Below are 22484 nucleotides of genomic sequence, written 5' to 3'. Positions count from 1 at the left end.
AGCCCTTTATTGGGAAACCTACTTTTACTGAACAATGTAGAACTGCCACAAAGACTCATACCTTTGCATCCCTTAAATGGACCTGCAGAGATAGTGAATTGTTTTCTAGTGCAAGCTGTTGTCTTTATTATACGTGCTGCCTCCTCTCATCACTTACAAAACACCTCCCTAGCTATCTTGAGACTGGGGTAACACACAACTATAGACATGAGCAACCTTACAGTGGTGTACCTGCCTCAGTACCGCTGTACTAATATACATTCACGAGTGTAGACATCATCTTAATAAAGACATTAGATTATGGCTTATTACAACACTCTATAGTTCACTAACAGGTCTTTTTTTTTTGTTCTACAACTGTAGGGGTGTTAAATGGCCACTTCCCCATGAATGCTCCCTTACAATAGGTATTAACCATCTGCACTAAACAATCTGATCCACTTACTATTTAGTGACAGGCTGAGTAACTTCTCAGACTTCAAGTAGCTCTAAAGCTCCTTCACCAAGAGAAGTTATTCCAGTAAAAGATATTACATAACCCACCCCCTCACTTCATTTTATCTAACACATTCTCCAAAACTTCACTAGGTGTCAGTTTAATACTTCTGTGCTCACTGCTGTGTTGTTTATTAATCCCACAGTACTCGTGGCTAAGTAAGGAGGCAGATGAAATTCAAACCTAAGCAACCAGAAATATTAAGAACTTCTATGATGCTCTAAGCACAGAGCTATCAAGAAAATCGCCAATAATACTGAGTGCCTTGAGCCCACACTGTTGGACAAAAGTATGAGAAGTGTTTGATTTTATTTGCTGATGACTAATTCCCTAAATTCCAAATCTCAGTCTGACATGCAGTGGAATATGGACTATTTCTCATCTAATAAACCATCTTGTTAGTCTTTAAAGTGCTACACAGTCCTGTATTTTATTTCTCTTCAGTTTATGATAACTTTGGTCTCATAAGGTGTATCTACACAGGAAAGTTTTTTCGGAACAATGGCCATTAGTCCACAATAACTATGCGAGCATCTACAGAGCAATTCCATTATTTCGAAATAATTTCAATATAATGGATGGCTTATTCCTACTTCCGTAAAACATATTCTACGAAAAATAACAGCTATTCCGAAATAGTTATTTCAAAATAAAGTGTGTGTAGATGCTCCACTTCTGCTATTTTGAAACAGCCCCTCCCCAGGGTCATTCTAAGTTATTCCTCCTGGGGCTCTAAATCGAGATAGGGTCTGCATTAGGGAAGCCTGCCTTGGATTAATTTTTGAGGTTTTCCTGCAGTGTAGACATACTATTTCGAAATAAGCTATTTCAGAACAAATATTCCAGAATAGCTTGTTCCGAAATAACTGTGCGGTGTAGACGTAGCCATAATGAACATCAAGAAGACAGAAATGATTTACTAGCCTGCACCTGGAAAGCCTTAAGTAGAGCCTATTATCACAGTGAATGACCAACCTTCCAGGCAATGGACAAGTTCATGTACCTTGGTAGTACAGTCACGTGTGTTGTGTGTGGGGGGGAGGGGGCGTTCTGCGTTTCACCTCCCCGCGCGCCCGCTGCTGAGACGAGCAGCGAGCCCCAGGCACCCTCCCCCGCGCGCGGCCAGGCTGCTCCACGCTCCCCAGCCCGGGAGGCAGGGCGGCCGCGGGCCGGGGCTGGGTAAGCTCCGCCTTGCGGGGCTTGCTGCCTTCCCCCGGCCAGCCGGAAACCGCCCGGCCCAGCCGAGCCAAGAGGCCGGAGGGGGCTGCCCAGCGAGCCGGCCCCGGCTATGGAGGGGCTGGGGGCCCTGCTGCTCCTCCTGCTCTCGCTCTGCCTCCTGGCCTTCGGCCTTTACTGCTGCTACGTGGCAGCCACCCACGCCAAGTACGATCACATCCCCGGCGCCCCGAGAGAGAGGTAAGGGGGGGCAGCCTGCCCCGCGGGGGAGGGGAGGGATCTTGCTGTTTCGGGCATCTCAGTCGCTCCACACATACAGCCCCCAGCCGCCTTTGCCTGGTCCCCTGGGGAGCGGGTCCTCCCTTCGCACCTGCCTGGTGCCAGGAACCCTGCTCTCCTGCTAATGTCACAACCGTTTGACCTAGTGAAGAAATAGGAGGAGGGGCTGCTGTGGGACCTGTAGGGATGTAAAACCTGTCATGTTTAACCACTTAAATGAGCTTAGGCAGGGCTGCTCTGCCCCTTACCAGTTAACTGTAACTGGTGGGCATCACCCAGCAAGGGTGACTCTTGCCGGTTAACCATTCACATCCCTAGACGGGAACACTGAGATCTTAAGACTTTAAGTAAATGACTTGACCAAGGTCATAATCCATGGAAGAGCTGCCTGGCAGTAGATGTAGGTCTCTTGGTTTCCACCATCAGCCTATTCTTATTCCTCTGTGTACCAGAAACATTCTTACCATTGTCCTAAACATCAAACACTAGCAAAGGGACCACTTTGGGTATGCAACTTCTGGCTCCTTGTTCTTATCTCAGGGCTACTGTGCCAGTTATGTTTTAAGATCTGTTTTCATCAATACGCTGCCTTTAAACTGACCCTGATTGACAACAAATTTGCCCTCTTCGGTGCCTTTGGCCATATCAGAAATGTTTGGATCATAGCAGATGATAATAGTTTCACCTGTTGCAGCATTTTCCTTCATTACTGTGCAGGTTCTGTTTTGGCACAAAAAAAAAACCAAACAAACAAACAAAAAAAAACCACCACCACCAACAAAAAACAAAAACAGAAGAAACCCAACAAGTACAGGCAGTCCCCAGGTTACATGGATCCGACTTAACATCGGATCCCTACTTACAAACGGGGTGAGGCAACCCCACACTAGATGCTTCCCCCCAGCAGACCAGGGAGACGCGAAGCTAGCGTCCCCTCCCCCACCCCCTCCAGCAGACCAGGGAGACATGGAACGGCTTTTCTCAGCAGACACCTCAGCTTGAGAATAAAGGACTGAGGGAAGGGAGGTGTGGGAGAATAAAACTGAGCTCTGGAGAAATGTTTGGCTAGAGTTTCTCCTGCAATATGTACCAGTTCCGACTTACATACAAATTCAACTTAAGAACAAACCTACAGTCCCTATCTTGTACGTAACCCGGAGACTGCCTGTATCAACAGATACGAACAATAGTAAAAAGGCCTGTAACCCCAAATGACAACAACAGAAACAAAAACAGAAAAAACCCAACAAGTATCAACAGATATGAACAATAGTAAAAAGGCCTGTAACCCCAAAATGACAACAACAGAAACAAAAACAGATAAAACCCAACAAGTATCAACAGATATGAACAGTGGTAATAAGGCCTGTAACTCCAAAGTGACATTGCAATCACAAGGAGAAACAACCGATGTAGAGGTACTGAGGTTGTTTATTTAACCCAGTGTTTCCCAAATGGTGTTCCGGGGAACCCCAGGTTCCATGAAGTGAAAATAAGGGTTCCACAAGAAAATTCCATTACAATAACATGTTATTATTTTAAAAAATAATAATTAATTTTAAGCATTTATGAATTTTATTGAAAACAATTTTCATTTGTATTGATCTCATGACCTTGTTTAGCATTTGTTTATTATTATCCTTACTTATATGTAGTCTACTTTTTCAGCTCCTATATGAGACTGCTATTAGGGGTTCCACAAAATTCTTTTGAGTTTAAAAGGGTTCCGTGGCCAAATAAAATTAAGAAACACTGATTTAACCTTATCTTTGGGCCTGTGTACAGTAGTAAATTGGGCATGTACTAGCATGTGAGCAGACACAGTAATAGCATTCTGTTGCATAAACAGGCATGCAAGGATATCAAGTTTGGTTGTGTAACTACAATTATAATCATGTCTGCCCTTTCAGAATCTACAAATTAATATTAGGGGTAGGTGAATTATAATCCTGCTTGTAGTTAGATCAAAATGGCATTCTGCTGAATAGACCATGAAGGCAGTGATTGCATTAAGGGTTTGTGCCATTTTTCTCACTTGTATGGCTTACATCTTTGCTTATCCCGTCAAAGGTTTATTTCACATACAAAAAATAAAGGAAAACATGGAAAAATAGATGTCTTTCCAAACTGACATTCTTTTGGATAAGTGTCTCATGCTAGTACATACCAAGATAAGCAAAGGTATCATTATTGTGGACAGTAGGTGTTAGCCAGTTTAATGAGTATTCTATTTCCCTTGTAGGGGTGTTAAAATGTTTTTATTAACGTAAAATTGTAACTGCTGCAAGTTTCATCAGTAACACGTGGCGGGGCAATCGGTTCTCCAGAGCCACTGCCTGTGGGGGAGCCAGCTTTTAAACCAGTGCCCACCTGACACAGAGGCAACAATGTGGGGGTGGGGGCAGGCTGCCCTGCTGGAGTTGATATGCGTGGGGAGCCAGATTAGGAGACAGCTGCCTGCACGCATTGGCTCGTGCCTTCCCCCAGTGCTGCTGCCTCTCACACAGAGGTGGCAGGGTGGAGTTGAGGGGTTGTGTGTAACCGTGCACCTAAACCAATGAACCCAGGCTCATCAGTTAACTGTATAAATGGTTACACTTCCACATCCCTCTCACCTTGTAGCCCTTTGATCTGAATCATTGTTCATGTGATTAAATATAAGCCATTATTAAGAGCCTACTGCTGCTGAAAGTTTTGTTTTCTTTAGCTTTATACTGGGACATCTGCCAATCATCTGGCGAATATTCAAGAGAAATGAATTGATTCAGGATCTCTTCATACAATGGTAAGATGTTATCTCTCAATAACTCTTTTATTTTATTGGACTGCCCAACCACTCAGCATTACGCAGGAGAGAGGGACATGCTCGCATAATTAACCTTCATCATAAATTGGGAAACTAAGGCAAAAAGAGATTAAGCGATTTTCCCAGAGTCACTCAACAGGTCTTGACAGAGTCAAGAACAGAACAGAGGTCTTGCTGTAAGTGTTTCACGTTAGGGATGTTAACTAATGTGTATTTGTGTAAAGGTGTAACCACTGGATTTTTTTAGTGGTTACACGTTTACGCAGGGAGGTGGGGAGAGAGGCAGGAGCTTTTAAGATAGCTCCTTGTGAGCACTGGCTCCCTTCTGCCCCCTCCTGCTGCCTCTGATAAAGAAGCAGCAGTATGTGGGGCAGGCAGCTGATATGTGCAGGGAGCCAGCTTGGAAGCTGGCTTCCCATGTGTACCAGCTCCCTCCTCACTTCCTGCGCTGCTGCTTCTCCATCAGAGACAGCAGTGCAGGGGGGAGGGAGAGGGCAGGTGTTTCCATGGGAGTCGGTGTTCATGGGGAGCCAGCTTTTAAACCCCGCAAGCACTGGCTCCTGCCTGCCCCCTTGCACTGCTGCCTCCTCTCCTCCCCACCCTGCTGGCACTGCCTATGCTTATCGGTTAATTGTGTGAATGACTGCACATTAACACGCCTACTTATGTAGGGATAACATATTAAAGTATTAAAAATGATTCCCCCAAGTGGAAGTGACTCCCCATAATTTGTTCCCCACAATTTAAAGTCTAAGTAGCATAAGCATATAAGTGTTTAGATTTATTATTATTATTATTATTATTTGTTAAGATTGTCAAATGTTTAGATGTATTATTATTGCCCCTTTAGAATATAATTTGTTAGGAATGTAATATTAGGTCATGTGACTTAGAACTGTTAAGAATATAATACTATGTAGCCAGAAACAGCTCCCCTCTCTGTGTCCCATGGCACCTCAAGCTTTTGCAAGGGGCTGCTTGAAATTGACATTGCAGGGATACATTGTAACAATGCATTGTCAAGCCACTAACTCTGCTCTGGGAGCCAAGCCCCGTAATTGACTAAGGGCATTGTTACATAATTGACACCCATTTCCTTCAAAGCATTGTGAAGCAATTAATCCTAATCCCAAAGTGAAACATTGTAACTATAACAGTAACTAACTCAGGACTCCAAGAGAGAATGTTTTAAGAAATGCCACCCAGAAACTTTTGTGATTTTTTGTAACTACAACTCTTGTATATGTAAAGTTATTATTATACAAAATACTGTATGTGAAACATTAATTAGGGAATGTTTAATTGCTCAATGGCTTAAATGACTGCTTCTTGGAGCAGCTGATGCAGGAACCCACAAGGGGAGAGGCAATTCTCGATTTAGTCCTGAGTGGAGTGCAGGATCAGGTCCAGGAAATAACCGTTACAGGACCGCTTGGGAATAGTGACCATAATATAATAACATTCAACATTCCTGTGGTAGGAAGAACACCTCAGCAGTCCAGCTCCCTGGCATTTAATTTCAAAAACGGGAATTACACAAAAATGAGGAGGTTAGTTAAACAGAAATTAAAAGGCACAGTGACTAGAGCCAAATCCCTGAAAGCTGCATGGAAACTTTTTAAAGACACCATAATAGAGCCCCAACTTAAATGTATACCCCAAATTAAAAAATATAGCAAGAGACCTAAAAAAGAGTCACCGTGGCTTAACCACCATGTAAAAGAAGCAGTGAGGGACAAAAAGGTATCTTTCAAGAAGTAGAAGTCAAATCCTAGTGAGATTAATAAAAAGGAACATAAACACTGTCAAAACAAGTGTAAAAATGTAATAAGAAAAGCAAAAAAGATTTTGAGAGAAAGCTAGCCAAAAACTCAAAAAGAAATAACAAAATGTTTTTTAAGTACATTAGAAGCAGGAAGCCTGCTAAAAAACCTGTTGGTCCCCTAGATGATCGAGCTATAAAAGGACAATAAAGCCATTGCGGAGAAACTAAATGATTTCTTTGCTTCAGTCTTCACGGCTGAGGACGTTGGGGAGATTCCCGAATCTGCACTGTCCTTTGTGGGTGATGAATATGAGGTACTGTTCCGGATTGAAGTGTCATTAGAGGAGGTTTTGGAACAAATAGAAAAACTTAATGTTAACATATCTCCGGGACCGGATGGCATTCATCCAAGGGTTGTAAAAGAACTCAAATGGGAAATTGCTGAGCTATTATCTGTGGTTTGTAACCTGTCCTTTAAATCGGCTTCCGTACCTAATGACTGGAAGGTAGCCAACGTGACACCAATATTTTAAAAGGGCTCCAGAGGCGATCCTGGCAATTACAGACCGGTAAGTCTACCTTCAGTACCGGGCAAATGAGTCGAAACAATAGTGAAGAATAAAATTGTGAAGCATGTAGAAGAACATAATTTGTTGGATAAAAGTCAACATGGTTTCTGTAAAGGGAAATCCTGTCTTACTAATCTATTAGAGTTCTTTGAAGGCGTTAACGAACATGCGGACAAGGGGGATCCAGTAGATATAGTATACTTGGATTTTCAGAAAACCTTTGACAAGGTCCCTCACCAAAGGCTCTTGTGTAAATCACTTGGCCATGGGATAAGAGGGAAGGTCCTTTCATGGATTGAGAACTGGTTAAAAGACAGGAAACAAAGGGTAGGAATAAATGGTAAATTTTCAGATTGGAGAGGGGTAACTAGTGGTGTCCCCCAAGGGTCAGTCCTGGGACCAATCCTTTTCAACTTATTCATAAATGATCTGGAGAAAGGGGTAAGCAGTGAGGTAGTAAAGTTTGCAGATGATACCAAACTGTTTAGGATAGTCAAGACAGAAGCAGACTGTGAGGGACTCCAAGAAGATCACACCAAACTGAGTGATTGGGCAACAAAATGGCAAATGAAATTTAATGTGGATAAGTGTAAAGTAATGCACATCGGGGAAAAATAACCCCAACTATACGTACAGTATGATGGGGGCTAATTTGGCTATGACAAATCAGGAAAGAGATCTTGGAGTTATCATGGACAGTTCTCTGAAAACTTCCACGCAGTGTGCAGCGGTGGTCAAAAAGGCAAATACAATGCTAGGAATTATTAGGAAAGGGTTAGAAAATAAGACCCAGAATATCTTACTGCCCCTGTATAAAACTATGGTACGCCCACATCTTGAATACTGTGTACAGATGTGGTCTCCTCACCTCAAAAAAGATATTTTGGCCTTGGAAAGGGTTCAGAAAAGGGCAACTAAAATGATTAGGGGTTTGGAACGGGTCCCATATGAGGAGAGGTTAAAGTGACTGGGACTTTTCAGTTTAGAAAAGAGGAGACTGAGGGGGGATATGATAGAGGTCTATAAAATCATGAGTGGTGTGGAGAGGGCCGATAAAGAAAAGTTATTGATTAGTTTCCTAAATAGACGAACTAGAGGATACCAAATGAAATTAATGGGTAGCAGAATTAAAACTAATAAAAGAAAGTTCTTCTTCACACAGCGTGTAGTCAACCTATGGAACTCCTTGCCAGAGGAGGCTGTGAAGGCTAGGACTATAATAGAGTTTAAAGAGAATCTAGATAATTTAATGGAGGTTAGGTCCATAAAAGGCTATTAGCCAGGGGATAAAATGGCGTCCTTGGCCTCTGTTTGTCAGAGGCTGGAGAGGGATGGCAGGAGACAAATCACTTGATCATTGTCTTCGGTCCACCCTCTCTGGGGCACCTGGTTTTGGCCACTGTCGGCAGACAGGCTACTGGGCTAGATGGATCTTTGGTCTGACCCAGTACAGCCGTTCTCATGTTCTTATGTTAATGTATGTAAGAGAGAGTGTTAGGACGATGAATGAATGGTTTTGAGAGGTGCCAGCCTGAGAATGCAGCAACAAAGGGCTGAAGAAGGTGTCAGGTGCCAGTGCAACCAAAAGGTGTCAAGTGGAGAAAACCAAGTACTGGAGGTCCACCCTGTGAGATCTCTGACAAGCACCTGACAGCCACCCTGTACATCAGCATGATGCAGCAATTCCCATAGATTGGCATAGGAAGAAATTCCTATAAGAACTGGACTAAAAGACTATGGAGTCAGAGTCCAAGGTTCTGCTGCCAGCCCACCAGGAGCTTCAGATGCGCATCTGATCAGGACTTTGCTCCCCATTACCATCACTTGTGTACAGAATACCTGGCCAGTATTCTGTCACAAGCAACCTCTAGGCTGGTAACTATAACAAATACACAGAACCTGAATGAATGGATGAATGCTTGAATGAATGTTTATATATATGTATATATGCGTGTGTGTGTGTGTGTGTGTGTGTGTGTGTGTGTGTGTATAAGGGTTAAGTAGTGATAGGAATAAGTAGCTAAACAATGTTGTTTGCTTCTATCTTTTCTTTATTCTTTATTATTATCTTTACAATAAATGTGGCTTTTTGCCTTATCCCCCTCATAAGATCCTGCTTGCTTTTATTGGTACAACACTTAATGTAGATGTGATCGTAGCAATGCCCATTATGCTGTATTGTGTTCCTTTGAGAGTAGGGATGTTACATTTAGATTAATTGACAAATTGACTATTCTATTAGTCTGTAAGGGTGTCTCCGCTCACACCGCTTCTGCTGCGATTCTGCTTTTGAAATGTACAAGAGCCCCACTGCAATTCTGCTTTTGAAATGTACATTTCAAAAGGAAGCCCTGCAGGGAGTGTAGAATGACCCCAACTCTCCCTCTGGCCCTGCGCTACCTGCGGCACGCGAACCTTTGAAATGTACATTTCGAAAGCAGACTCACAGCAGAAGTGGCACGAGCGGAGACTGCTTCAGTTCCGGTTCACACAGTTTCCCACTGTGCCTTTACCTCCCCGCCCTCCACAGAGACAGTGCTGAAGGAAACTGTTTTTTAAGCCATCTCCGCACAGCAGTAGCTCCTGCTCCCCCAACCTTGCTGCCTCTCTCTGAGGGTATGTCTAAACTACAGCATTATTTCGAAATATCTTATTTTGAAATAACACGTCTATACACAAAATGCATTTCGAAATAGCATTTTCCTATTTCAAGATAGCGGGTCCACACTGAGTGGATGCTGAATCACATTTAAGGCTGGCCAGAACCAGGCCCGGCAGGGCATCAGGTTAGGAGAGGCCTGTGCTTAAAGGGTTTCCTCTCGCCCTTCCCACCCACCCCTCCGGACAGCCGGTTCTCAGCTTTCCTTGCTTCCTTGCCAACCTCGATGAGGAACAGCAAAGCATTTTGTCTCTGCGTGCTTTGGTTGCCCTCACTCGGGACACTACAGCACTCTGCAACATGGAGCCAGAGCTGCCCCTGGGCACTCTGGTGCATCTCTTGGATGCGTTGCTACGAGCCTGGCTGCCTTCTGGGAGGTCCATCGGGGGGCTGTCAGTATTCAGGAGGCCCTGCGGAAGAGCTTTCATCTTGAGGAGCATTAACAGCCTCCCTGGTCTGCCCCGATGGGAGCTTGTGCTTCATTCCTCCCTCACGTCCTTCCACTTACCCCACCCTAGCCCCCCTTCCTGATGTTCCTGAAAACACGTGTATTTTATTTGACACAAACTCTTTTTATTTAACAAAACTGGGGCGGGGGATGAAACTCTAGTGAGTCTGGGAAAAGGAGGCGGGAGAGGAGAGAAGAGAGGGTGGGAGACAGGAGGGGGAAACCTGGGAGGAGGGAGCTGGAAGGGGGAAGCAAGGGGAAGAAGCGGGAATCATAGAATCATAGAATAATAGGACTGGAAGGGACCTTGAGAGGTCATCGAGTCCAGCCCCCCACCCTCAAGACAGGACCAAGCTCCGTCTACACCATCCCTGACAGATGTCTATCTAACCTGTTCTTAAATATCTCCAGAGAGGGAGATTCCACCACCTCCCTTGGCAATTTATTCCAATATTTGACCACCCTGACAGTTAGGAATTTTTTCCTAATGTCCAATCTAAACCTCCCCTGCTGCACTTTAAGCCCATTACTCCTTGTCCTGTCCTCAGTAACCAAGAGGAACAATTTTTCTCCTTCCTCCTTGTGACACCCTTTTAGATATTTGAAAACCGCTATCATGTCCCCCCTTAATCTTCTTTTTTCCAAACTAAACAAGCCCAGTTCATGAAGCCTGGCTTCATAGGTCATGTTCTCTAAACCTTTAATCATTCTTGTCGCTCTTCTCTGTACCCTTTCCAATTTCTCCACATCTTTCTTGAAATGTGGCGCCCAGAACTGGACACAGTACTCCAGCTGAGGCCTAACTAGAGCAGAGTAGAGCGGCAGAATGACTTCACGAGTTTTGCTTACAACACACCTGTTGATACAACCTAGAATCGTATTTGCTTTTTTTGCAACAGCATCACACTGTTGACTCATATTCAACTTGTGGTCTACTATGACCCCTAGATCCCTTTCCGCCATGCTCCTTCCTAGACAGTCGCTTCCCATCTTGTATGTATAGAACTGATTGTTCCTTCCTAAGTGGAGCACTTTGCATTTCTCTTTATTAAACCTCATCCTGTTTACCTCTGACCATTTCTCTAACTTGCTAAGGTCATTTTGAATTATGTCCCTATCCTCCAAAGAAGTTGCAACCCCACCCAGTTTGGTATCATCTGCAAACTTAATAAGCGTACTCTCTATCCCAATATCTACATCATTGATGAAGATATTGAACAGTACAGGTCCCAAAACAGACCCTTGCAGAACTCCACTTGTTATCCCTTTCCAGCAGGATTTAGCACCGTTAACAACAACTCTCTGACTACGGTTATCCAGCCAATTATGCTCCCACCTTATCGTGGCCCTATCTAAGTTATATTTGCCTAGTTTATCAATAAGAATATCATACGAGACCGTATCAAATGCCTTACTAAAGTCTAGGTATATGACATCCACCGCTTCTCCCTTATCCACAAGGCTCGTTATCCTATCAAAGAAAGCTATCAGATTAGTTTGGCATGACTTGTTCTTCACAAACCCATGCTGGCTATTCCCTATCACTTTATTACCTTCCAAGTGTTTGCATATGATTTCCTTAATTACCTGCTCCATTATCTTCCCTGGGACAGACGTTAAACTGACCGGTCTGTAGTTTCCTGGGTTGTTCTTATTACCCTTTTTATAGATGGGCACAATATTTGCCCTTTTCCAGTCTTCTGGAAAGGGAAGCTCAAGGTTGGGGATCTCGCTGAACCAACTTGATATTCATGCAAACCTGCTCCTGGGTTCACATTTGGCCTTTGGTAGCCAGGCTGGCAGCTATCCTGCCATAGACGGCCTCGTTTCTCTGTCTAGTGCAGAGATCATGGACGTTGTGGGCATCCCCCCAAACCTGAATAAGGTCCATGATCTCCACCCTGGATCAGGAAGGCACCCACCTTCTCCGGGCCCTGGCAGGCTCCTGGGAGCTGGTAGACTGCTCCTGGGGAGCGGTGGAGGGCTGGCTGCCAGTGGCTTTCTGGCTTATATTTTGGGGCCACTGGGTCAGGGGCAGTGACTGCTGGCTCTGGGCTGGCAGGCTTGGAGCTGGCATAGGCACTGTGGCCAGAGTCAACCCCTTTAAGGGGTCCGGGGAGGGGGAAGGGAGAGGAGTGTTCTTGGTTGAGGCCGGAGTGGCCACCAGGGCACCCTGGGAAGGCTGGAGGCCCCCTATTTCGAAATAAGTGTCTACACAGCACTTAATTCGAAATAGCTATTTCAAATTTGGCGTTATTCCTCGTGGAATGAGGTTTAGCAAATTCAAAATAGTGATTTGGCAGTTTAGATGCTAGTAAAGTTATTTCAAAATAACGGCTGTTATTTTGAAATAACTTTGCTGTGTAGACATACCCTGATAAAGGGAGCAAGAGGGGGAAAGTGACTAGTCGCATCCAGGTAATCGATAAGCTTATGCTTATCGGATAGTCGATTAGCCACTTACATCCCCATTTGAGAGTGTTTTCATTTCACACATGATTGATGTATTATTTTGCATCATAATTCTTCTCTGTCCTTTCTCTTATAGGGCAGAGGAGTATGGCCCCATTGTGCGTGTTAATGTTTTCCACAGAGTATTGCTCTTCGTTCTGAGTCCTGAAGGAGTAAAGGTACTGTGTGAATCATCCTCTCCATCTATGCTGCTGTCTCTCCTTCTCCAAAATGAATGGGTTTTGGGCAGTGTTTGAGGTATAAGATTATGGAGCCAGGATGCCAGGATTCTGTAACATTTGACTTATACCATAGCTTTGATTTAAATAAATTGTGACATCTTTTTTCCAAAGTGGCGGATGCCCACAGCACCTACGGTCAATGAAAGCTGCAGGTGCTCAACGCTTTCAGAAATTAGTCCAATAACTGCTGGGTGCCTCAGTTTTCCCTTCTGAATCACAGTAATAATAGTGGTGTGAGCTTTGAGCAACTTTTGTAAAGTACTTTCAGATCCTTGGAGGAAAGGTGTTCTGGCCCACAAAGAATTCTTAAGTTCTGAAAGTGTACAGATGAGCTAGCCAAGTGATCCAAAATCATTCTAGGTGGCAGACAAGTGAGTTCCTAACAGATTATGGGCAAGGTTGTATGATTTCTGGAGCCTTTATCTGAGGACTTTTAATAAAATAAAGAAAGTATTGAATGTTTCAGTGACTTTTTAAGGTCTACTTGGGAAAGTAATTGCACTGTGAATTTCCTGACTGGGGGATTTGATTTTAGGAGTTCCTGATGATGCCACAGTACCCGAAGGATCAAAAAACATATAGCAGTCTCTATACTATGTTTGGCATGAGGTAGGCCAGCTCCGAAAAATAAATTAGAGATGAATAAGAGGGGAGGAAGGGAATAAATTTACTTTAATCTGTTCTAAATTTGATTTAAATTGGCTTCCATGGCTCAACTCCAATCACAATTAGACTTGTGGCCCCCATTACATTAGGTACCCATTATATTGATGAAACTCAAATAGAAACAAGTACCTTCCTAGTGCAGAAGTGGGGAACCTACAGCTTGCGGGTCAGATCCAGCCCATGGCTTGCCTTGATCTGGATTGTAAGACTCAGGACTCTTCCCTGCCCATAGCAGAGAGCCAGCATTGGCTCTCCAGCCACATGGCAGTGCTGTGACTGAGAACGGGTCCTGGCTCCCTTCTGCGTGGAGGAATGGGGAACCCCAAGCCTCATGGGACCGATCAAGGCAAGAAGGCAAGCCATGGGCCAGATCTGACATACAGGCTCTGTGCCAGGGAGGTATTCCAATCCCCTACTCCCTCTCGCCCTCCCCTCCCTTCTAGACCTTGCACCTCCAGTCCATACCTGTACTCTCCTGCCCTTCCAAACCCCATCCCCACATTCCCAGCGCACTCTTGCACCCTCCCTCACTCCCTCCCTGACCCGGCCTCCCACTCCCAGCCTGCTCCTGCACTCTCTCTTCTTCCAATACCCCACACCCTCACCCCAACTTGCTGCTGTACCCTATCTCCTGCCCAGACCCTGCACTCCTACCTCCAGCCTGCTCCTGGGCAGCCTCCTCCAGCATACTGAATCCCCCATTTTTTACCCCACCCGAGAGTCTAGCGGGGCTCAACAAAATCTACTAACCCCAGGCCATTGAAAGAATTAATCTGGCTCTGGGCCATGAGCTGGACCTTGAGGGGAATTAGGAGAGTGTCTTCTTTTTTTGCTTCTTCTCAGTTGGGGGCCACATCTGTGAGGTTTTTTCCCTCTTTCTCACTTTGGTGGTCAGATCAAGGAGGGTTGTGCTTTTTAGTTTGTTTTGCTTCTCAATTGTGTGTGCCCCCCAATTGTTTGATTAGGTCTGTGGCCCCCGACCCAAAAAAGGTTCTCCCGCCTGCGAGTGGAACAATAGAAAGTATGCATGGCAATCCTTTATCTTTCATATCCCTCCCCCATGGGGATGCACCTAGCCTCAGAACAAATGGGCTTCTGTGAGCTGAACGCAAAGCAGATAAAGTTTGCAAAAGACTATTTTAAAAAATCAATCAATCACTATTTGCCCTTTATATTATTGAATCGTTCCCATTTTGCATAGGGCCATTCAGCTGCTGTTTTAATCATAGAGGGGAAAATTGTCCTGCTTATATGATCTACTGAAACATATAATGTGGTACTTGAGATGATTATTTTGTGAGTGGCAATGTCTAGAAGCTGCCAATTATGGATCAAGGTTGAGTTGTGCTAGGTACTGTACAAATACAGATGTCTTTGAAAGTCGTTTCCTCCTCCAGTGGAATGAATGAAACAATGGTTTTTGACTAAGTTGATGATTCCTCAGAAAAGAACATATTTTATAATACTGCCATATTATAAAGCCTCACAGGCTAATGAGAGTTCAGGCAGATAGAGAAAGGCTGCTATACATCTAGCTTTAAAGAATTGAAAACTTCATAGCAAATCCCTCAGCAGAAATGTTTTCTTTTCCTTAATCCTCATCTTTTTGTTAGATTTCTAGGGAATGGCTTAGTAACTGATCTTAACCATGATCACTGGCACAAGCAACGGAGAATTATGGATCCAGCTTTCAGCCGAACGTAAGGCAAATCTCTGTATGAGATTAGATCCCTATTGTTTCCAGAGAGTTATTAAAATGTGTCAAATTTCCCCCTCCCCCTCTCTGCCACACTCTTACTCTAAATTTAGAAGTAGGCTGAGGTCATTGAGTGTATAATTCTCATTTTATCCAAAGTGTAATGCATTTTCTCATGGCAATCATAATTGATCAAATTGCATAGGCAGCAAATAGTGATGAATTAGGTTCTCCCACTTACATCTGTGTAAACTCAATGATAAAAGTTTCAGCAGCAGTTTTTACAGAGTTCACTATGCAGACTGCTAGCGATTGCACTGTTTGAAATCTGAGCACCACTCAAGTATCTAAAAACCAACATCAAATAACACTTGTCTCATTAGCTTCCAGCCTGTCAGAGAAACATCTTTTTTAGTCTGTAGGTTTTTTGTTTAGTTTTGCATGTGCATGAGGGAAAGCTAAGTCTATGTTTCATTTCATGTCTGATCCAGTGAGAGTCTTTCCCATTGACCTCAGTGGACTTTGAATCCAACCATTTGCTCTGAAAGTGATTTGTTTGATGGTTATTATTCTCTCTAACAGGATTTGAAGTCCACAGAGGTAGGGCAAAGAGAATTTAGCCAATTCTCTCATGCTTATATAGCCACTGTTTTCTTTAATTTGGAAAAAAATGTATGCAGATAGTTTAAAATATAATTTGAAAATGGTTATTCTCTAAATTTTCCTTTGTAAAGAAAGTGAAAATTTTATTCTAAGAACAAAGATTCTCCATCGATAATATTTTTTAAATTGTCCAGCTACCTGATTGGTTTGATGGAAACCTTTAATGAAAAAGCAGAGGAGCTGATGGAAAAGCTAGAGGGAAAAGCAGATGGAGAAACTGAATTTGACATAATGAGCATGATGAGCCGAGTGACTCTGGATGTTATTGCGAAGGTACAAATGATCTGACTTCCTTTTTTCACTGCATGTGACAGAGAATACTTGAAGTGCAGATTCCAAGGTACACGAGACCAAAATCAGGGGGGTGTAGCTATGTAATAGAAATCTTTCCTGTGAATGCCAGTCTAATTTCAGGGGAGAGACTGCTACCCATACAAAGGAAAAGTTGAATCATGTTCCATAATTAGACCCACTGAAGTCAATGGGAAGTAAGATAACTACTACAGAATTTGGGATATAAGTGACTAGTCAACTATCCAATAAGCAAATGCTTATTGGTTAGTCGACTTGACTAGTCACTTCTTGCCCTCTGCTGCCTCTATCAGAGAGAGGCAGCAAGGAGAAGGAGCAGTAGCCAGCAAAGCCAGTTGCCCCAGCACCATCTCTGCAGGGGACAAGGGAGGCAGAGACACGGTGGGAAATGGCGCGAGCAATGACTGCTTCAGTCCCCGTTTGTGCCTGTTCCCACTGAGAGCTACCAGGGGGTGGCTCTTGTATATTTCAAAAGCAGAAGTGCCGCAGGGAGCAAGCAGGGACTCAAGCAGTTCCTCACACTAACCGTTCTTTCTGTGGCATCCCCCGTTGCTGCCTCTATGAGAAACAGCAAGCAGAGGGATAGGAGCCTGTGTCTGTGAAGAGCTGGCTTAAAAGCTGGTTCCCCCCTAGTATCTTCTCCAGGGAGGCACCTGCCTTCTCCCCCTCCCCCGCTGTTAGAGGATGTGTGTGTGGGATGGTGTGGGGGGCGGGTAATAGGGGATGCTGCTGCAAAGCAGCCCCTATATGCAGGGGTCCCAGCAGGAAGCTGGGCCCCCCGTAAACAGGGGCTGTTGCCATCAAGCAACCCTTGTTCATAGCAGGCACTGCCATGAACTGATGCTGAGGCAGTCTCTGTTCACGGTGGCCAGGGCTGTCCATTGTGAACAGGGGGTGCTGGACTGAGAGTGAGCCGGGACCGAGCAGTCCCTCTTGCACTGATTGCTGCACCTCTACATTTTAAATGTTGTAAGGGCCCAGCAGCTCTTTCTACATTTAAAATGCAGCGCTACAGCGCGGGTGTCTCCGGAGCCGGCACAAGCCAGAACTGCTCAGTCACCTCCTGGAGCTACCCCACTGCGGCTCTGCAGAGGCGCTTATCGACTAGCTGTATAGTCAATAGAAATTGTATCGACTATATGATTAGCCAGATAATCACATTTTAACATCCTTACATGGAATAAGTTTCCACTCAGCCTGCCCAAGGGCAGGCGAATGTGGTGTGCAGTGAGGAATGGAGGGTAGAATTTTCATAAGTGTTTTAAGTCCCACTTTAGAAGCCCCTATGTTACATTTTTGGAAATAGAACTTCAGCATATTTTGAAAATGTTACACTCAGGCTGTGTGGACAGTGAAAGAGGTGTGATTTTTACCTCTCGTAGGCATACCAGTGCTAGCTTTCATGTAGCTAGCGTGCTTAAAGTAGCAGGGATTCACCATGCAGTGTGCATGCTTATCTGGGATCCCAGATGGACTTGTACAGCTTGTGCGAGGTTGGTATAAGGAAGCAGTAAAGCAGGGGTGGCCAAAAAATTGCGGCTCCCGACGGAACCTGGACGGAACCCAGAACCGCTCAGGTCAGCTACTCTCACAGCCGAGTCTCTGTGATCCACATGTGCACTCATGGCCTCCAGCGCACTGCGTCATATCCTTCACGTGCAGGCCAGATTGTACTCAGCGTTCCAGCCTGCACGTGCTAGCAACTGGCTGCTGAGCACAAGCAACGGCAGGGGCTCCGGGTGTGGCGGTGGTGCTACTGGCAGCTCTGGAACCTGGGCATAAGGTTAGTGGGGGAGGGGAGGTATGTGGCTCTGGAGAAGGGAAGGGGGATTAGGTTGGGGGGGGCACATGGCATGCCGACTGCTCAGCACACATGCCCCTGTGCCTGGAGGGAGACGCACAGCTCTAGCGGCAACTCTGGGACCTGAGAATTAGGTAGAGCGGTGAAGGTGGGGGTGCCTGGCTTTAGTCTGGGGAAGGGGAGGGGATAAGAATGGAAGGGAGGGAGATTGGGTTCAGAGCGGGGGGAGGGGGGAGGGAGTGCACAGCGCTCCAGCCAGCACATCTCAAGGCCGGCCACTCAGTGCATGCACCCCAGCACCTGGAGGGAGATGCACATGGCTGTAGCAGCAGCTCCGCCTCCAGGAGCTGCGAATTAGGTTAGAGCCGGGGAGAGGGATTGGTATAGGGGAGGTGGTGCCTGACTCTGGGAGGGGGAGGGGGATTGGGTTGAGATGTGTGTGTGCCTGGCTCTGGGGAAGGGGAGGGGGATTGGGTTGAGGGGGTGTGCCTGGCTCTAGGGAAGGGTTCGGGTATATCTACACTACCCTCCTAATTCGAACTAGGAGGGTAATTTAGGCATACCGCTCTTGCAAATGAAGCCCGGGATTTGAATTTCCCGGGCTTCATTTGCATGAAGCCGGCCGGCGCCATTTTTAAATGCCGGCAGTTCGAACCCCGTGCCGCGCGGCTACACGCGGCACGGAGTAGCTAGTTCGGATTAGGCTTCCTAATCCGAACTAGCTGTACTCCTCGTGGAATGAGGAGTAACGGTAGTTCGGATTAGGAAGCCTAATCTGAACTAGCTACTCCGTGCCGCGTGTAGCCGCGCGGCACGGGGTTCGAACTGCCGGCATTTAAAAATGGCGCTGGCCGGCTTCATGCAAATGAAGCCCGGGAAATTCAAATCCCGGGCTTCATTTGCAAGTGCGGTATGCCTACATTACCCTCCTAGTTCGAATTAGGAGGGTAGTGTAGACATACCCTTCGGGAATTGGGTTGGGTGTGTTGTGTGTGTGCCTGGCTCTGGGGAAGGGGAGGAGGGTTCGGTTGGTGTGTGTGTGTGTGCCTGGCTCAGGGGAGGGGGATTGAGTTGGGGGTGTGTGTGCCTGGCTCTGGGGAAGGGGAGAGAGATTGGGTTAGAGCAGGGGGAGTGCCTGTGGGAGGGGAGGGGAAGAGCAGCCAGCGTGCTTCCTGAGACCCGGGATCCCCAGGTACTGGCCCCAGATGTCTCTGTCCCCTCCTTCTGGCCAGACCCCCCCCCCCCATGAGTACCCTGCCCCAGCACCCACCAGCATCCTGCCCCAACACCCTGTCCCCTGCACCCACCAGCACAGTTGGGGCCACATTAGTGAGGCTTGGGGGGTTTTGGAGCAGTTTGTTTTTGCATCTCCCTTGTGTGGCCCCGACTGACTTTTCTGTGGGTCAGTGACCCCTGACTCAAAACAGGTTCCCTGCCCCTCTCATAAATAAAGACAATGCTGAAACATTTTGTGCTTGACGTAATATTTTATTTAAAAATGAAGCCTGGCCAACAAACCCCCAATTGGGGCCAAGCCCCCATTTGGCCACAGAATCATAACACTCCTACAACTCCCCTCCCCCCACCACCACACCTGAGCCTATTATACACTGGGAACCCCCTGTCCTGAGCCACTCACATCCCCAAACTCCTGCACCCCCACATCCCTGGTCTTCTTCCACAACACTCCTGCACCATCCACACACTGCAAACCTGTGTCCTGAGCCCATCATACTCCCAGCCTCCCTGCCCTGAGCCCCTCATGCACCTCAGCCAAAATTCCCACACCCTCACAGCCACAAGCCTGCGGCCACAAGCCTGCACTTTGCTCAGCACCCCAATCCTCTACCTGACCCCAACACACTCCAGCCTGGAGCCCTGTCCCTGAGCCAGCATCCTCTTCTCTACTTCCTCCTACACCCAAATTCCCTCCCAGAGCTTGCATCTCTCACCCTTTCCCAGTACTGTTTTTGTGATGATATGCCCATGGATGATGTACCGGCACCTATTTTTCCCCAGCATGTTTTTTTTTCTCTCTCTCTCTCAACAACTCCCCTGCCCCCCTCCCCTCTGGTACATAGCTCTTTGCACTCTATCCATTGCTGTTTTGGCTCTTCATCTCTAACAGGTTGGCCATCCCTGCAGTAAAGGCTTACTCCCTCTGGGGAAGTAAAGGAGATAGAGACTCCCCTCTGTGTCACACTGAATCATGCTCTCTCCCAGGAGTTGCTTCTGGGTTTTACATACCACCCTTTGCTCAGGGCTGTGCCTAAAGGCAAGATCTAATCCTAAAGTACCAGCATGATATATGGACAGGGTATGGGTCTGTTCATGTGTTGTTGTTTTTTTATTACAGATGCAATAAGCAGAACGATTTAATCAGCAAATAGCTGCCTCTTATTCTCAATATCCTCAGGTGGCCTTTGGCATGGAAATAAACGCACTGCACAATGACCAGACACCTTTCCCACATGCAGTGACCATGGTCATGAAAGGAATGAGGGAGATACGTGTCTCCTTTGCGAAGGTCTGTAGGCATCTCACTTCAGTTTGTGTTCTCTTTACAGTGAAGGTGTAGTCACTGTGTGTTTACTGGTGAGCACAGAGGGCTGGGGTTGTGTGTTTGGGCCCATTTGTAATAGAAAAAGGATCAACAGATTGAGCTGGTTCCTGTGTCTCTTCCTTTCCTCTCTGAAAGAAAATTTCACTAGCACTTTAAGAAACTCACACATTTAATACAATATTTTATTATTCTCCCTCTCTCTCATTCTCTGAGTGGAAGCATAAATGTGTCTAAAAAAAGGATCAGCTTCACTAGAACTGGTTAGAAAATAGGTTTCCTTTCTTCGAAAAAAATAGCAACAATATATATATTAAAACTTTTCAACTGAAAAATGAACTAGTTGGATTTGAAAATGCTGCCACAGTGCATCATGGGAGTTGAAGTTCAGATGCCTTATGCTTCCATTTTTCTCTATAGGTCAGACTCCCTAGTTAGACTACATCTCCTATGATGCACCTTGGCCTGTCTTGTTGGAGAGGGTGCATTTTGTTGCTTCCTGGGAGTCCTTGGCAATGGCACATGAGACAACTCAACTGAATTACAGTTACAGCAGCATATCCAAATTGAAATAGTTTGTTTTTCAAGTATTTGGTCTTTCAACAAAAACAAAAATCAAAATTTTCCATGGGAGAGGAAATATTTTTAGCATAACAAAGATGATCAAACCTATTATATACAGTTTTGACAAGCCCTTGTCTCTACACCTCTTTGGTTTATGCTGTAAAGCTAGTAAAATGACCAAGTACATTTTATATTCAGTACATGCCAGGAAAACAAAAATTGATAAAGGAGATCCAGGAAAGTGTGAGACTGCTGCGCCGTGCAGGAAAGGAATGCATTGAGCAGAGGCGAGAGGCCATCGAGAATGGGGAGGAAGCCCCACAAGATATTCTGACTCAGATCCTGAAAGGTAGGAGATTCAACATTCTCTGATTTCAGTATTCTGTAATTGTTTGCCACAGCTAAACACTGGATCCAAATACACTCAAAATGTGGGGATTAACTTCTGGATCTGAACTTTGAGGCTCAGTTCTCTTTCCAACATGTTCAGTCAGTGCTCCTTTCAAGCTGAAGACCTGAACAAGGATTTGTTTCCAACTGGGACTTTGTCCTGGAGATTTTCTCCTTTCTGAGTTTAACATAATCCTCTTTGTTCATTTGAGATCAGAACTTGGTCACAGGCCATCACTGAATTCCCCTTCCTTCTAGCCTCCCTGCTTTTCATGTCCCCAAAATGTGATTAAAAGGGCAAAGTGAACTTTTATAACTATTTTGTTTCCTATCTCAGGAGCTCAGGAAGAGACTAGAGATGATGAAAATATTCTGGATAACTTTGTCACTTTCTTCGTTGCTGGTTTGTAGTTACTTTATTACTCTGACACATCATGTAGAAAGCTATTGAAAAGAATACATATTCTCTGAGGGATCTACAATTAGAGTTACTAAAGGCTTGATTCTCTCTTTCACTTAGGTGTAGACTCTGGAGTAACTCTATTGTAAGTTATAGTGGTATAATACCAATTTGGGTGAGATCGGGAGTGCTAACCTCTGGCCTTTCGCCTGCTGTGCCTTGTAAAGGTGCAGATAGGTGACTCTGTGCTCTGCCCCCATCCCTTCTGAGTGCTGACTGTGGAGTGGCACCTGCGGGTGGGGAGCAGCGTGCAGAGCCACCGGGCCACGCATCCACTAGGAACACCATGCTCAGAGAGCCACTTTCAGGGAGCCATTCAAGGTGAACACTGCTTGGGTCAGGTACCCTGAGCACCCCCCCATCCCTCACCCAAACTCCATCCTACGACCAGGTACACTATATAAGAATTGTATGCACAACATAAAAATGGGTCACTAAAGAAAAACTGCAGTATGTCAAATGTGCTGTGTAAACATGTGTT

The 22484-nt window shown here is 45.5% G+C and overlaps 1 protein-coding gene across 2 annotated transcripts in view; it reads left to right on the top strand.

Moving 5' to 3' along the window:
- The first annotated feature begins 1555 nt into the window (after positions 1-1555).
- Positions 1556-22484, top strand: part of LOC102449598 (cholesterol 24-hydroxylase) — a 31317-nt gene continuing 10388 nt past the window's right edge. The window contains exons 1-9 of one of the 2 annotated variants that reach the window (XM_075926591.2): positions 1556-1912; positions 4659-4736; positions 12747-12828; positions 13427-13500; positions 15171-15257; positions 16051-16189; positions 20446-20556; positions 21352-21502; positions 21881-21946. In XM_075926591.2, the coding sequence (XP_075782706.2) occupies positions 1785-1912; positions 4659-4736; positions 12747-12828; positions 13427-13500; positions 15171-15257; positions 16051-16189; positions 20446-20556; positions 21352-21502; positions 21881-21946 (916 nt within the window). In that variant the 5' untranslated portion in view covers positions 1556-1784. Of the gene's footprint in view, positions 1913-4658; positions 4737-6810; positions 6837-12746; positions 12829-13426; positions 13501-15170; positions 15258-16050; positions 16190-20445; positions 20557-21351; positions 21503-21880; positions 21947-22484 lie in introns of those variants that run through there. The other variant, XM_075926592.2, reaches the window with a different exon arrangement.

This window comes from Pelodiscus sinensis, chromosome 5 (genome assembly GCF_052426305.1).
Source record: "Pelodiscus sinensis isolate ZL-2025 chromosome 5, ASM5242630v1, whole genome shotgun sequence".
In the NCBI taxonomy this organism is placed as follows: domain Eukaryota; kingdom Metazoa; phylum Chordata; order Testudines; family Trionychidae; genus Pelodiscus; species Pelodiscus sinensis.
The sequence above is the reverse complement of the archived record's forward strand: the minus strand, read 5'-3'. Positions and strand labels throughout refer to the sequence as shown.